General features: G+C 40.1%; 1 protein-coding gene across 1 annotated transcript in view; it reads left to right on the forward strand.

The window, feature by feature from the left end:
- Positions 1-17,239, forward strand: part of shank2b (SH3 and multiple ankyrin repeat domains 2b) — a 287,358-nt gene that overhangs the window by 210,148 nt on the left and 59,971 nt on the right. Inside the window, 3 exon segments of the mRNA XM_078283292.1 lie at positions 2,707-2,831; positions 13,159-13,294; positions 15,489-15,596. Coding sequence (XP_078139418.1) covers positions 2,707-2,831; positions 13,159-13,294; positions 15,489-15,596 — 369 coding nt within the window.

Here is a 17,239-nt window from a genome sequence, read left to right on the forward strand (position 1 = left end):
TGGGAAAATGTATTTCTCTCACTTTTCGTGCATGGAGCACGTATGTTAATTTTAAGACATTGTACTCATTTCATGAAATTTCAGGAGACCAGGCTCCAAAATTGAAGCTTAATTACAATATATATTAGAAAAAACACATTGACTGTTCTGACAATGAGTACGTTTACATGCTCACCAATACCCCGATTGCTGGGGATAATCAGCTTAATTCAATATTTTTATTACAATATTTACATTGTAACATGATTTCTCTAATAACTTGGTTAACATGGACTCATTTAAAATTGATCAATTACTGCACTACGAAGCTGAGACTGGCCGTGGTTGCTCATATTTTTTAACCCCATTATCTCCACATCACAACTTAATTATCTAGAGATATGAAACTTTGTTCTCTCATTATCACTGCTTCATTATCTCATTATCTTGAGATATAAAAACTGTTTTTCTCGAGATAACTGATTGTGGCTGCAATTTCTGCCTGTGTCGTAGGCTCCGTTGATTAAATGCATTTATCGATCATGATCTGTCTTTCTGACACTGTCAATTCCACTGTACGTCTTTCTACACATTGGCAACACTATCAGGCTTTCTAGGCTTGGCAAAACTATTCATTTATAATTAAGTCCGAACTCAAGATAATGGGATAAAAAAATATGAGCAACCACAGCTGTTCTTGGCTTCCATACTGCACTGAATCCATGTTGTTTGTTCTGGAAACAACTACTGGGTTACTGCGTCATGCCAACATGCTTACTCCTATTAAGGCAATCAGATAAAGATATTTTCATGACGATTTCAATCATCTCAGTATTGCCTTAATGGGGTTAATCGAATCTTTCTCATTGTCATTCTGTGTCATTCCGTCCAAGTGTTTGCTTTTTGATTGAACCTAGTCTCATTGAGATCAAGATCTCTTTTTCAAGAGAGACCTGATAACAACAGCAAAATATATACAAAAATAATAAACAAGCACAATCCAATCCAGTTACAGACTCAGCATTCAGTGAACATACGGAGAAATCATTGGAAGCAATCACAAACATCATTAAATAAGTCCGCAATTAAGAATTAAAAATCTTCTAACGGGATAAGATACTAGTTTCAAAATCCTTTGTAATTTGTTCCATTTATAAGGTGCATAGTACTGGAAAGCAGTCTTTCAGAATTTAGTATATGCATCTGGAATATCTGAGGTTAGCCAGTCCTGAGATCTGGTACAGTAGTGTTTGTAAAAGAAAGGAGAGATGAGATGTATTGGGGAAATTTTAGGAGAACAGCCGTATAGATGAAAAGGATAGAATGTAATTCTCTTCTTTTAGTTACGGAGGTCCATTCTACTTTCTCATATAAGGCACAAGGCACAATGATAAACTGCATCAAGTTGTTTTATGGTAGAATGGGCAGCATGTGAGTACAGGATGTCTCCGTAATCAAACACGGACATGACAGTTGATTGTACAATGATTTTCCTATTTTCAAGAGAAAAACATTGCTTTATTTCGTTTTGTTTCTGAGCCAGTTGTTCCACATGAGTTTTGAAAGACAAAATACTACTATCTAGCCAAATTGCCAGGTATTTATAAGACTGTTTAACTTCCATTAAGTGTACGGATAGCAGGAAGAGGAATAGTGGCAGTATGGGTTCTTGTGAATAAAACACATTTAGTCTTATCAGCATTTAAAACAAGTTTGAGACTGATGAGAGATGCCTGCAAGAATATCAAAAGCAGATTGTAATCTAGTCATGGCTTGATTTGGAGTAGAGCCAGATGCATACAAAATGGGGTCATCCACATAAAAATTAACATTAGAATTATGTGTCGGAGAAATAATGTTGTGGGGACCCAGAATAGACCCTTGTGGAACCCCTTTACTAATTTCAAGGGAGGTTGACTTGATACCATCAGTAACAATAGCTTGTGTTCTATCAGAGAAGTATGCATAAAACCAGCCATGTTGGATCATCCAATCCAAGAGAATGCAATTTATTAAGTAAAATGCTGTGATTACTTGAAAGTTAACCAGTGATTCTAAGATTTTGGCCAGACAAGAGAGCTTTGATACTGGACGATTATTGTTTAAGCTGTTAATGTCATCACTTTTTGTGCTTTGGTTAAAGATGTGAGTAACAGATGTGGCAATTGTGTGTTATACTATTGTGAACCATGATAGTACTAAATTTGACCTACCTGTCTACATTAATGCCTCTAAGGCCCACAAGAATCCTTTGCTTTTGTTTGATTTAGGGTCAGAATGTGTTTTAAAGCCGCAATCCAGATTTAATTTGGTCACATCCATTTTAGGTATGCTCACATAGAATATTGAAGAGTTTGTCTGATACATGCAAAAAAAAACCTCTTTGCAGTTTTCCAACTCCAACAAATAGGTCTATTTTAGTCAATGTTCCAAAACATTTTCAGTGTAAACAAACCTTTTACAGCCTCAAAATACATGCAAGATTCATTTACCTGTCACGCATTAAAAGCTCAGTATTTACCTGTCACGAATCAAAAGCTCAGTCAATCAACTTCAGAGTTAAAAACATACCTACATTCAAATTAATCAAAATGTAAACAAAGTGTGGGGACAGTATTTCTACAGGGGCAGCTTACTCTGAATGGACCAGAAATAATTTCTTTCCTGCTCGGTTCAATGGCACTATGGTGTCTCTCTCTCTCTCTGTCTATGTCTCTCGCTCTGTAGCTGATACTCCAATTGAGGAATTTACGCCCACACCGGCCTTCCCAGCGCTGCAGTACCTGGAGTCTGTGGACGAGGGAGGTGTCGCATGGCAGGCAGGGCTAAGGACTGGAGACTTCCTGATAGAGGTACATACACACATTCGCCATCCTGGGGCATGTCTCACAAAGCAAGTTCAACGTAGTCTCATCTAAATCTTATTGGTCTCGCGAAAGTGGTTATCAACCCAGGATTTTCCAAACCATAGCTCAATAAGATCGAGCTATTATTCTGACTAAATGTGAACAATACAAAAACATAATAAAAGCAATTTCACAAGATGGTGCTGAAAAAATAAGAATAAAAGGGTACATAAGAAAAACCATTGTGCTTGTTATTAAAAGTAGATAGGTGACTGGAAAGAAAGGATTCTACCAAAGTCTCTACCATGCATAGCTGAACACCTGAACAGTGTGTTGTTGAAATTGACAGCTGCCTATGCTATCTTTTGACAGCATAGGCTATATAAAATCAACCCTTACTCCTAAATCTGAGGCTAGTTATTCATTTTTGCTCATGGGCAAGTAGTATGGGCAGTCAAAGCATACATTAACATTAAACCCACAAACGTACTGTATGCCTATTGTATTAAATGATATAACAGTTGGCTGTAAGCTCTACAAGCGATTTAAATAATGTTGTCTCTGTGATGATTCTAAGCATATATAATTGTTTCTGTTGTGTGTGTTTCATTTTTGTTTAGTAGCCTATTTGATGTATTTGCGCAATATCACATAACTTATAGTTAGATTAATCAGTGAGTATGATTGCAAGTCAGCAAACATTTCAGCACAAAGTCTGGGTAGGGTCGCGGGAGATTTTGAAAGGGTCGCCAAAGGGTCACCATTAAAAAATATGAACCAACTCTTGTCATTCAGAAGCACTTGGGTAAGTGGAGAGAGGAGAGACACCTTAAGTTGACGCGTAGCTCTGTCATCCTGCCAACCTAACTGGGCTGTCGTAATGAAAAAATAAGAAACAAGCCCATCTCTCGCATTAAAATGCAGATGATCAGACTGTAATGCAGTCGCTGTGAGACTTAATTGACCAAGGCACTGTTAATGTTAGAATTAAGCAGACACTTTCAGGCAGTGTTGTCATGCAAACTGTAATTCAAAACGTTGACATGTAAAGCAAAATGTGATCAAAAATTGGCATTGTATTTGTGTCAATGAAATATTTTCGTATTTTCGCAGAAACTACAGGAGGCATCTGTGTTCAGGTTCTTTTTATTTGTTAGGGTTTGCACTTTAAAAGTTATAAATAAATTGAAGGGTTGCTTTTAAAAGAAGATATTCTTCAAACTCTAGTTTACAGTAAAATACATTTTCAATGTCATATAGCATTCGTAAAAGTTGCTTCATATATTGCACCACAGTAGTACTGTCATAAAAATTCAGTATGAAGTTAAAAAACGTTTTGGAAATTTATTGCAAAATGTGTGTAGGGAACCCTACTATAATTTATTAGTATGAATAATATTGTGTTACCCCTTTACTTTCACTTTGGGTCCCAGAGTATGAGCATTTAGGAGAAATGGGTCGCCTGAAAAAAAGTTTGAAAACCACTGTGGTAAAGGACCTTTGTAGGATCACACATAAAGGAATAGTTCACCCAAAAATGAAAATTCAGTCATTATCTACTCACCCTCATGCCAGTTGAAACTCTGGTGAAGTTTGTTAGTCCATAAAATAGTCCCGTAGCTTCCCAGCACAACTTTGTAGCAGCGTTCTATATACAGTGTATATATGTGTATGTATATATGTGTGTATATATACTGTATATATATATATATGTGTGTATGCATGCATATACTGTATATTCACAGTGGAATTTATACTTCCTGACAGATGTGTTGTATTACGTGTGTGTGTGTCTGTGTGTGTGTGTGTGTGTGTGTGTGTGTGTGTGTGTGTGTGTGCATATATATAGTGGCTATATAAAGTTGTCATGGAGAAAGAGCTCACGTCACATGCTCAGTGGAGGTCTAATACATGCTAGACTTAGCCTACTCATCAGTGGTTCCCTAGCAACCAGCCCCCTTTGTGTGTGAACCAGCTGATTTCTGAGCGTTAACAGTCATTCACAACACTGCCATCACATTAGACATAAGACATGTGTGAGACTACATCAGCATCACTGCACCTGTTCTTATGCTCTCACATGTGATTGGTCACATAATGTGACTGAAAGAAGAAGCCTTTTAGGTTTAGCTGAGGGCCTTGATATTACCAATGCATGAACCACAGGGTTTGGACTATGAAGGGTAAACATGGGCTAACAGCATGCATTGTCATAAGCCCTTAGACTGGTTTATGTGGTAACATCACCAGCAGTGATGGGACATACAGGCCTGCAGTGTCAATATATTGTAAAGAGCATCATTGAGGAGAACAAATAAGACCATTGGAACCAATTCAAATGCCTCAAACAAGGAAAAGACACTGCTGAAACTTGCAGTTATTAGTTCAAAATAGCCTTCACTTGACTTGGGTTGCCAAGTTTTAAGTCTTCGCAACATGAACAATGCATTAACTGACCATAAAAATACCATTCACTTAGTGAGAGGGTTGGACTCCAAAACCAAGTTGTCATTTTAAAATGAGACAACACACCAGCATTACTACAGTTGCACAATACATCGATGGAGATTGCTACAAATCTGTCAAATGTGTTGCATAACTTGGTACGGAGATAGAATCTTTGTCCAAGAAGAAAAACTACTACTAATGAGAACTATCCCTAAAAGGTGTGTTCAACTAATGAGCTGATTGCACAGCAGGGTAGTAGTAAGCCATTAATGAAAATGTGCACGCGTGTCTTGGAATGATGAATCATGCTACTGTTTTCACCCTCTCTTTGCTTTCTCTCTCCCTCTTTGTCTCCCTGCTTCTCTGTTTTCCTTGTTTATCTCACTTTCTCATTACCACACTTTCATTGTGGTAAAACCCTGACCTTGCTTTATTTTATTATATTTTTATTTATTTTATTTATATTTATATATAAATATATTGAGCCAGATATAGCTGTAAGCTAATTTCCATGCAAACATTACAAAAAAAACAACCAAAAAACAGAATCAAATAAATGAGATAAAACATTTTGATCACATACATCATCAATCCATTTCATACGACACACACTCACCCGCACACACACACACACAAGCAATAAGCAGAAATAATATCATTGCATGGGGTCAGTACATACAGTAACTAATGGCTGCAAGACATTTTTTAATACAAAATTTAAAGTTCCTAAACGCACTGCACTCTCTGGTACCAAGGTGTTCCACAGCTCGGATGCTTTAACTTAGCAAGCCGTCCTGCTAAACTTTGTGGACCGAAATTTTACATAAGTCTCCTCTTGTGGAGGATCTTGCACTGATTGTACCAGTGTTAGAATGTGTTACAAATTGTTTAAGCGGTGGTGGGGCAGGGCCATGGAAGATCTTGTATAGTAAACAGACATTAGCCATAAACAGAAAATTATTATTAGCCGGTTTCACTCTCTCATCTGGCCAGAACAGCCTCAAGATGTTGCTGCAATTCATTCGCATTTACTTGCACCTCGAGTCAAATGCAACTCATTCAAAACCGTGGAAATCTTGACCACTTATTGTGCAGCAAAAAGGGGCTGGTCGAAGACGGGATGCGATGCGATGGCTTCCTCCTTGAGTTTATACAAAACAGATACATGTGAAAAATAGACAGTCAAAAGTTAAATTTCATAGCTAAAATCAACTTAGTATGATTCAGAAACAGAAAACTCCATGTCCAAGTCCACCTTTTGTCCTACTGCACGAGCGCTATTCTCCATTCTCAGATATGTGGACAAACATTTGTTTGCCCCCCCCCTTTCCCCCCTTGTGTTGACACAATTCTGCAATTCATGACTCCAGGTGGGTGATATCAGAGCCCTAAAAAAATCCCATATATCCTACTTGTAATTACCACTGGGAGATTGACGTGAATGGTTTTTCCCAGTTGGAAGTTAGTATTTACGGAAAATCCAATATGATGTGAACATGCCATCAGAGTGCTTGTGTCTACTTGCCAACTAGCTCACACTAGTTAAAGTAACATGTCTTATACCACATTATATGCAAGTTTCAGGCAATGAATAATCAGAAGATTGGATGAAGGCAGGTCCCATTGCAGTATGAGTGTTATTGTGTTTAAATGATGTGTCTGACTGTTGGAGATTGCTTTGGCTCACTGGGTGTGTATTGGAGAGCAGCGCTACCTGCAAACTAGGGGTACGTAAAGACACATTTTTGAACACAATCCATGGTCATGATGTCAAAAACTAGGACAAAAAGGTCCAGGTTGAAAATAACTGGAATTATCCTTTAAGTTGCACTTCTAATGCATGTCTAATCCATCTTGTGAGGTTTGTTTCTGATTCGGGATATCCTAGATCATACTGGACTCTGTAACCTGGACTTTGGTGTCACCCCCTGGTTCAGTAGAAGGCCTTTGACAGGGTAGACCCTGTCTACTTTTTAAACTTTTAGGGTGCTGTCAGGGCTTGGGTTTAGCTATCATTGTATTTCTTTGGGCAAAATGTTGTATAATGATGCTTCATGCTTGATAAACGTGGGTGGGGGCTTGAGCAGGCCAGTCTGGGTGAGCCGGGGGATATACCAGTGCTCTCCCATTTCAGGCCAGCTTTATGCCATAGCCATAGAGCCACTGTTGTTTTTTGAGGAAGAATTGGAGGGGGTAGGTGTAGCTGAGGCAGGACTAGCCAGGCCAATCTCTCTATCTGACTATGCAGATGACTGTCCTAATTAAGGGTAAGCAGGACATTGGGGAAGTGGAGAACTGCCTCAGGACTTAAACAAGGGTTTCCTCTGCCAGTCAGCTGAGGAAAGATTGAGGCTCTGCAGTGTGGGACTTGGAGGGGGGCTCACCTCCATGTTCTCCAGTGGCGAGAGAAGGGTTAAGAGGAATGGGTGTCAAGGAACTGGGAGGGTGTAGTTCAGGGTGTAGTTCTGGTGTAGTTTTCTGGTGGAGATCCAGAAGAAGCTGGTGGACTTATTTTGTTCAGGTTATCATTGGCTGCGGGCACCTGTCTTCTACCTGTCTGTCCAGGAGGGTGGTCAGGGCTTGGTGAAGCTGGAGCGCAGGGTGGCAGCCGTCTGGCTCCAGGCAGCTCAGCAACTGTTACACAGAACCAACACCTGCTGGAGGTAACCAGTGTGCATCCTGCTGCGGAGGCTGGTGATTTTTGCTTCCTGGCTCGGCTGGATCCGGGGGCGGGAGATGGTTGTCCTCTCTGTGGAGTATCAGAAACTGTTGTCCATGTGTTTCTGCGGGTCAGCGGGTTACATGTGTTTTGAACTTGTTGAGTGTCCTGTGTGACAGGCTAGGGAGGCTTTCTGGTCCTGTTTATTCTCAAGTGTGTTGCTGAATTTTGAGTTTGGCCACGGCAAGTTGGCCATTTGGCTGACCCACAGGAACAAGGTCAGGGGATATGGGTCCTGCAGACACTGTAGTAATACTGAAAGGGATGGTCGCCACAACCCTAGAGTGGAGTATGTGTATTTTGCTCTCAGGAATGATATTGTCTCATTTATTGCAGGGTTTCCCATACATAGACAACTTTGTGGCGGCCCGCCACAATATCAGCACTGACCGCCACAATTATTATTTTTTTTCACTATTTAATTGTAGAGCTGCGTGTAGCGCACTGATTCCCTCCGTGCACTCTCTCTCTCTCGCTGTCTTTCTGTCTCTCTCTCTCTCTCTGTCGCTCGCTCTCTCGCTCGCTCTCTTTCTCTGTCTCTCACTCGCTCTCTCGCTCGCTCTCTTTCTCTGTCTCTCACTCGCTCTTTCTCTGTCGCGCTCTCTCTCTCTCTGTCGCTCGGTCTCTGTCTCTCGCGCGCGCTCTCTCACCAGACCCGTCTGTGCGCCTCCCATTGCACACGCGGGCATGAGGGATACATTTTTTCCATGCCAAGAAGACAGCCGACTGAATTCCCGAAAAGAAGAACTAACAGTTAACGTTATTTGGAATACAGCTGGGTTTCCGAGATTAGCACGCTGTATATAGCTAGTCAGTATCCACTAAGTGGACTGGTAACGTTAATATTAACTCCGAATGTTTGCTCCCTCAATCCAGGTTAATATTGAAAAATATTTTCAAAGAAGGAAAAAGACTTGTCCTGAGGAGGAGCAGGACAGTCTGGACCAGAGGAGCTGCTGGGCAGTAAAACAGAGTAGATAATGTAACAATGTCAAAGGCTGTAATGTAACGATGTAAAGATACAGGTGAGACTGACAGCACAGAGAGATGCAGCAGGGCAGAGGGGCAGAACAGCAGATTTCTCTGTAAAAGGGGCCTCATTTCTATTCTTCTGTACCTTGTAGACAAAAGCAAGCAACAAACAGAACAGTGTAGCACTGTTTATATTTTTAAGTTATGTTATCTTTGACACAAAGTACTTGAAAGGGAGCACTTTAGATACACAGGTTAGTTAATTGTTTGACAAATGGAACCATTTAAAATGGAGTACAATAGATAATTTTTTTCAGTCATCACCCCCGCTTTCTATTATTTTTCTGTTACAAAATTTCTATTACAAAATGATGCACTACAGCTTTAAACTGTGTGTACACAAATTAAATTTACAGAATTACAAGGAGGATCAAGCTCGGACCAGTGTGAATGAAGTTTATGTGTTTGTATTCAGTTTGTGAAACCTTAAAAATACCATAATCTACTCTTGTCATGTATGTATCTGTTATTATTACACATGCTTTGCTAAATTAGATGGATTTCCTCCCTTGTCGACAAACGTTTAAACATATTGTGCAAACACGTGCAATAATATCTTCAGTTTCACGTTTATCATTTGTAGGCAAAATACTGCCATATTTCACTTCAAGCGCCCTACAAGTTGGGGACGAGTATTGTGTTAAACCGCTGCCATTTCCAACCTTTTCTCTCTCTCTCCACGAGGATACTGAGCTCTCACACTGCCACACACAGACACAGGCCACTAGGCACACCCACCACATCACCGTTCCCTTGAATCCCTTGAAAGGCACAGTCTTATTTTCCAATGGATGGTATGGCATTAAGAAAGAATCAAATTTAGCAAATATTGATATAGTATTTTGGTACTTTCATAGTACCAGTTTACCCTGTGTGTGTGTGTGTGTGTGTGTGTGTATACTGCACAAGTTAATTCTTGTGGAAGTGACAAGAAGTGACATCGAATACTATTTGTGAAACATAAAAGGGCCTGGAGACACTCTCTCTCTCTCTCTCTGTCTGCTCTCTCTGCAAGTTCCCTGAAAGTACAACTTGGGGGGGGGGGGTAAAGCTTGTTTTATACTCTGTTCTGATAGGGTTTCAGATGTGTTCTGAAGGTCGGAGGGGGCTTCTGTTTGGGGGGAGGGTTTCGAAAATGTGACTCCGAAACAGAAACGTCCGAACGCGCCGCCCCCCCTCCACAACGATTGGCCAGATGTTATGAAGTGTAAAAGGGGGACTGGGAATGGAGAGCAAATTTTTGCCTGTAGCTTCTCCTCAGAACAACTTCCGGTAAACTGCTGTGTAGACCAGGCGAAGCTTTCAACTGCTGGAGGGAGACAGCAGAGGCTGGGATGAAGTTTATCCAGTGTTTCCCCGATAATTTTATCATAACAGCGACGACACGGTCTGGGGGAGAAACATCATAGCAGTTACTATAGGAAATGACTGAATGATTACAGAAACGCTATAGGCGGCAGCTGGGTGCTATTTGTAAAGAAAACAGAGGGGGGATATAATGATTCCACTAACGTCACTTAAATACCACAGGTAATAGCGTTACCTGACGTTAAAGTTTATAGGGCAACGGAAGACGTGGATGTATGTAAATTAACGGCAGAGAGTGGGTCTCTGTGTGGGAGCGCTCGGCTAGTGTGACACGTTTATCAGTTAAATGACCTATTCCATGTTTATTGTTTACCTATTCCACCAACGTCACAGACCACAGGGAATAACGTTACCTACCGTTAAGGTTTGCAGGACAGCAGAAGATGTGGATGTCTGTAAATTGACGGTGAAGAGTGTGGCTCAAAGTGGGATTCAATATGGCATTATCAGTGTATGGGACTGAATGTGGCATTTAGCCCATAGGCGAGAGGCCATCTCTTAGTCAGAGACGCCCTCTAGAGGCCATCTCACGAAGCGACATCTCACTAAGCCTTACCTGACTGCATGACCTGAATTTGTTTGAACAGACAACAGGAAACACACACTTTCACCTCTGACCTATGACTAGTTCCTGTTTACTATCCCGCTCCCTTGTTTGACGGACAGCCAGCAGCTCCTCCTACAGACCATAATGTTCTGAAAAACCATTCAGAAGTTCGTTTCACGTGGTTCTCAGAAGCAGTTCTGATGAAGCATGTCCAAGCCTTAAGCTATTGTGGTTGTTGTAGCTACTCTTGTCATTGGTTAATGAAGTCTAAGTTCATAACGGACCCAGTGCCATTAGAGAGACAAATATTTGTGGGTAAAAACGTACCAACTTTGAAATTCCTACATTAATCCCAGACTGTGACAGGGATGATTATGTGAAAACCCTATTAATTTTCCCCATAGAGAAATCGTTGTGGAACCGTAAGTCCATATTTGGGCACGTTGATGACAGACTGTTGGCTTCATCACCTGTTTCCCACACACACTTTGTCCACTGACTAAATCGAAGGCATCCAGTCGACTTTTTTTTTTTGTATTAACCTCTATGACAACTTGAAGTTTGCATTAACCTCAATGACAACTTATGCATTTCTCAAGGGGACAACAACGTAGCAATGACTGCTTAGCACCAAAGATGGAGACTAAATTAAAAGCAAGAATGTTGCAGATTACCATTTTAAATAAATTTAAATGAAATTTTTAAGGTGTAGGATAAACTCTCTCTCTGAATCCACCTACACAGTGTAGAATTGGTGGTTCATCAATGGATACAAATGGATGAAGGAATCATCATGCTCCTACTAGTATAGGTGGGTTAGTACAGAGGTTAAAGTACAGAGGGTGCAATACAGTTCTTTTTCCTTATCAAATTTATATTCATATATTTGTATTTACACTACCGACAACATTATGTTCAGATGACTTTACTAAGGAGTAGTTCATGAAAATCCTGCTCGCCTTACCAAAGTTGAAGGTACCTTGACTGAAAGTGTGGAAGGAGAATTAGTGTTAGTGTTGTTGATCATAGTAGGTAGAGTAACAAGGTATTGATTCTGTGCATGTTATTATTCAACTGTATTGGACATATTTTACGTTTTGAGATATATGTCATTCAATAGCCTTCCTATGTTTTCACTAGGCTTCACTAGGCTTTTTCCATCCAATCTCTTCACTGACTTCCATAGTAAAATTAGAGAGGAGAAAGTGCACTGAAATTAAAATGCAAATAAAGAAAATGCACCCTCTGTGTTTTCATTTATTGTAAGGGGAGAATGAATCCCAGGAATTGGACTCAATTGGCATATGTGATACATGTATTACATACTATATACCCGAGAGTATACCCTACACTATAAAATTACATTAAGACATATCTGATTATGACTAGCTAACAATGCATATTTGCACAGCTAGGGCCCTATCTTACACCCGGCGCAAAGCGCAGCGCAAGTGTCATTGCTAGTTTCCGACCAACGCAGTTTTTTTGCGCCCATGGGCATGTTGGTCTTAAAATGAGGTGTGGTCAGGCGCATTGTTGGCCCATTGCTATCTTGAGGCAGCGGAAAGCGATTGCGCCATTGTTGTAGCGGACTCTATGGACATTATTCACCATAATAACGGAGGCGTAGCCATTATTTCAATATATTAAATATACACAGATGCTGATTTCGTTGCGATGTTTTTTTTCCAAAGATGTTTTGAAGTTTTGAGGTAGGCTGTGGTGTTTTTCCCTATAGGCTACATTAGGTTACTGATGCGGTCTGTTGGTCTTTGCTTGGCTGCAGAAGCCTGTAGTCCAGACAAAAGCTGAGTGATCCGCCATTTAAATAGCAATGCGCCAAGGTGCAAGCGCACCTGGCTTTTAAAGGGAATGGGAGATGACACTCTGATTGGTTGAGTTCATGTTACGCCCAAAACAGACCTATGATTAATTAAGGGACTTAGTACAACCCCTTTGCGCCTTGCGCCTTACTTTGCACCCAGATTATGCGCTGTTTAACTAGCAAAAGTGGACTTGGACACGCCCTAAATGCACTTGCGCCATGCACTTTAGACCATGCGCTACAGATCGTTTAAATAGGGCCCCTAGTCCCATATCTGTACGCACTGTATTATTCCAATGGTCTCTTTCCCTGTCTCCAAAGTAAATGTTTACCATACATAGTTAATATGAACATAAATAGTATTTTAACCCTCCCTATCTTTCTCTGTCTGTAGGTGAACCAGGATAATGTAGTTAAAGTGGGCCATAAGCAGGTAGTTAATATGATCCGACATGGGGGAAACAGACTCATCATCAAAGTGGTGACAGTCAGTCGTAACCCCGACCCTGATGACACCAGCAGGAAAAAAGGTAGAGAGACTCTGCATCACTTCATGTCCATCTCCCTATTTTTCTCTTTCTCTTTCTGTTTCTCTCTCTCTCTTTTCTTATTTTCATGTGGCAAACCCAAGGCATTTGTCATGCCAGCCTTTGGCATGGGCATCGGACATAATTTTCACTTGTGTGAAAATATATATGTATATATATATATACACACGCATATATATACTGTATGTATATATATATATGAAAATATAAGCTATAAGCAAGTCCTTTTTCAAATTTAATTTTATTTACTTAAATTTAAAGGTGCAAGTAAAGACTGTCTCATAGATGGATACCAATGATTCAGTGATTACTTAGCCATTGATAGGGCTCATTGATAGGGTTGTTGATGAATACCACTGATTCAATGATTAGTTAGACATTTTTTGAAAGCCAGATTTCTGTCTTTCAAAAATCGCTTTCTGGCCTATGAAATCAGATTTGTCTTAAAAAGAAATAAAAGCATACAAGTTTCACAAATGTATATCACAACTCGTAAATAAACAAGGATGTTCACAAAGGCACACAATTTTCACAAATGTAGGCCTATATCACGACTTGTAAATGGAGATGATCACAAATTTATTTTCCTGTCCACAAACAAATGCCACGCAATTTGAATAATGCAAACAATTCTACAATAAATACCACCCAACTTGAATAAATGTGAAACAATTCCAACTTCCAAGTTGGAAGTGTCACAGGTCAGGAAGGACTCAAGTGCAGAATTACTGACAGGAAGTTTATTTTTCCAAAATACAGCTAGCCAGCTGCGAATGTTTGCTAGCTCTCTAGCAAACAGATGCTAAACAAGCCTGGTGGGCAGGGACTTGTGGGCCGCTAGGCCGGTTGGAGTGGAGCACAGAGACGACTAGCCAACCGCTAATGTTTCTCTCTGTCGGGCAGGGAGGGGGCAGAGAGCGGCCAGGTGGGCAGAGACAGACGAGTCTTGGTAGACGTTTCAGTAAATGGTAGGAGACGTTTCGTCTCTCATCTGTGTCTACCCAGTCCTCTCTGCCCAAGAGAGGTCTTCGGGGAGACAGATAGCCTGCGGGGGACTTGACGGCGAGCTCCGCTCTCAGCTGGAGCTGGAGTGGGGCACAGAGACAACTAGCCAACCGCTAATGTTTCTCTCTCTGTGTGCATTTGTGAACATCCTTGTTTATTTACGAGTTGTGATATACATTTGTGAAACTTGTGTGCATTTATTTCTTTTTAAGACAAATCTGACTCCATACTGGCCTATACTCTGTTTTGGAACAAAAGCTCCCTGCCCATTGGTGTTTCAAGACAGTCCAAATCCCCTGACACAGAATGCTCCTGTGTTCCCCAAAAACAAAAGAATACTGAAGAGACAAAGACCCTTCATCTAAATGGATTGACAACCTAAGAAGAGATCCAACGGATATCCCTAATGAACATGCGGCAGAATCGTTGTCATTTAGGAATGACATTGCATAGAGGTATGAATCGAGATCGCAATTTAAATACAATTAATCATGCAGCCCTTGTCTACGATAATTTCTGAAAATTATTGGTATTGATTTGTGGTATTGATTTATTGTTGTTAAAATGATACACATAGCAGCCTACTTTTAAATGCAGAACACATCATTTTGTAGATCTGAGCTTGCTCTTCCATAAAATGTGAAAACACACCCAAAAAGTTGTATGTAGTCTTTAAATGCTTAATTGCCAGGGTTTGTCACATTTAGTCTATCTATCCACCCACACCTCCCACTCACACACCCATCCAACTGGTCATCAAGTGTATGTTTCTCAAATCTAACTGGTCGTCAAGTGTGTGTTCCCCAAATCCAACTGGTCGTCAAGTGTGTGTTCCCCAAATCCAACTGGTTGTCAAGTGTGTGTTTCCCAATTCTAACTGGTTGTCAAATGTGTTCTAAATCTACAATTGTAGATCTACAATGGTAGATGAAAAAAATCTGCAAATGCCATTCATTAAGTGTGAGATGTTCAGTCTTTTCGCAGTCTTTTCAGTGTTAGGTTGTATAGTGTGTCCCCAGGTTTAAACATCTAACTGACTGAAAGTCACTCAGCATTCCTCAGTGATAATCGTTTCCAGGATGATCATGGTGACACCAATATTTTACTATCAAATTTGAATGCTTTCAAAAACATGCTTCTTTCATGTGTGTTTGTGTCTCTGAACTCCCAGCCCCACTCCCCCCCAGGAGGGCCCCGTCAACAGCCTTGTCCATGGCCATGAGATCCAAGTCCATGACCTCCGAGCTGGAAGAGCTAGGTAAGAATGGCCTGGACCAAGGTCAATCAGTTAGTGGGGTCTAGGTAATAACAATATAACAATCATGTTTTCTTAACATTAAAGGATCAATAGAAATATGACTAGGAAATATCAGCAGGGGTTGCTGAATGTTAGTGAGTGAAATAATATGAACAGCTCACGGTGCACACGCTGTGGAGATTTCTGCATTCAAAAACACAGAAGCAGGCCGAGGCTGTGACACCCACTCCTGTGACACCCACACTGGGTCGCACTCGCAGTCCTCCGCGAGCTATGCAGCCATCTTGACTAGTTAGCCTTCTAGTTAACCAATAGCAACAATAAGTGACTTGTAAATAACAGTTACACCATTACTGAATATGTTAGGTAACCACGCTAGAAAAATGTCCTACACATTTTCTAATAAATTATTTTGTTATTGTGCTCAATGTTAGCATTTGTTACAGCTAACGGAATTCAAAAATCTGGCAATTTGTCTCTGCCTTGCTTCTCGCCAAAAAAAAATATATCTAAACTTTTTTTTTTTTTCAAACTTTTTTACTAACCAGTTGGGTTTTCAAATTTGGCATGTATATAATCCTACAAACAGCTTTTTTTGTGAAGTTTTCAATCATCAAATCCTCTTGTCATGCAATACATCAATTGAAAGTGTGAAAAGTCACAATTCTGTCTCTATACACCATGTTACGATCCCAGTGCTATAACAACAATGATCCCTTCTTTTATAACAGGAGTGGACACAAAACAGATACAAAGTGGCAACTCCTTACCTTCGATATCTTCTACAAAACCGCAGACAACACGAATCGTGCTAATGTCAGTGTCCTAAACACCACAAGGGTCCATCAAACGATAGAACGTTCATTGTTGATGAAAAGAGGTGGAAGGGGCGTTCGCAGCGGCCATGTGCTTGAGGAGAGTGGAGGAGGGGCCAAGCCTTGATTTGTTGCTGAACGATAGAGGTTGAATCAGCATTGAACCAGAAATTACACATACACACTTAGATAATGTTAATCATATTTCTCAGATTGGATGATCTCTGTTGCCTTGTTCGATATACTCCTCAGTGCAATTTAGATGACCTAGGTCTTATTCTTTTCCTATCAATAAGCTCCCACTTGGTCATAATATTCAACAATACTGTATTTCTTTTAATTGTATGCTGATGATACACAACTGTATTTGGCTGTAAATCCCAAAGCAAAAGATTTTCTAACTGATGTTAAATGTTGGATGTTTAAAAACTTTCTTCACCTTGAAGATAAAACTGAGGTGGTTCTATATATCCCACTGAATACAATGTTAATAATTAATGAAATGTAATGAAAATTTTGGCAACATGGCAACTAATATCAAACTTTTCTGAGTCATTTTTAATTATGTTCTGAATTATGAGAATCAATCCAGAGTTCATCAGTGTTGTTTCTGCCAAAAAATATCTCCTACATTAGCCAAATTCCATCCTTTTCCTATTTGGATAAAGTGATTTATGCCTTTATTTTTATAAGTCTGTTTTCTTGTATTAACTGTAAAGCTCTTTCTCATCCGCAAGTAGTTCAGAATAAAGCAGTTAGCCTTTTATAACTTATTCTAAGAGGAGAGATAATAAAGCCATTTTAGCTACCTTACATGAGATTCCAGTACATTTTAGAATCAATTTTACT

This window comes from Centroberyx gerrardi, chromosome 4 (genome assembly GCF_048128805.1).
Source record: "Centroberyx gerrardi isolate f3 chromosome 4, fCenGer3.hap1.cur.20231027, whole genome shotgun sequence".
In the NCBI taxonomy this organism is placed as follows: domain Eukaryota; kingdom Metazoa; phylum Chordata; class Actinopteri; order Beryciformes; family Berycidae; genus Centroberyx; species Centroberyx gerrardi.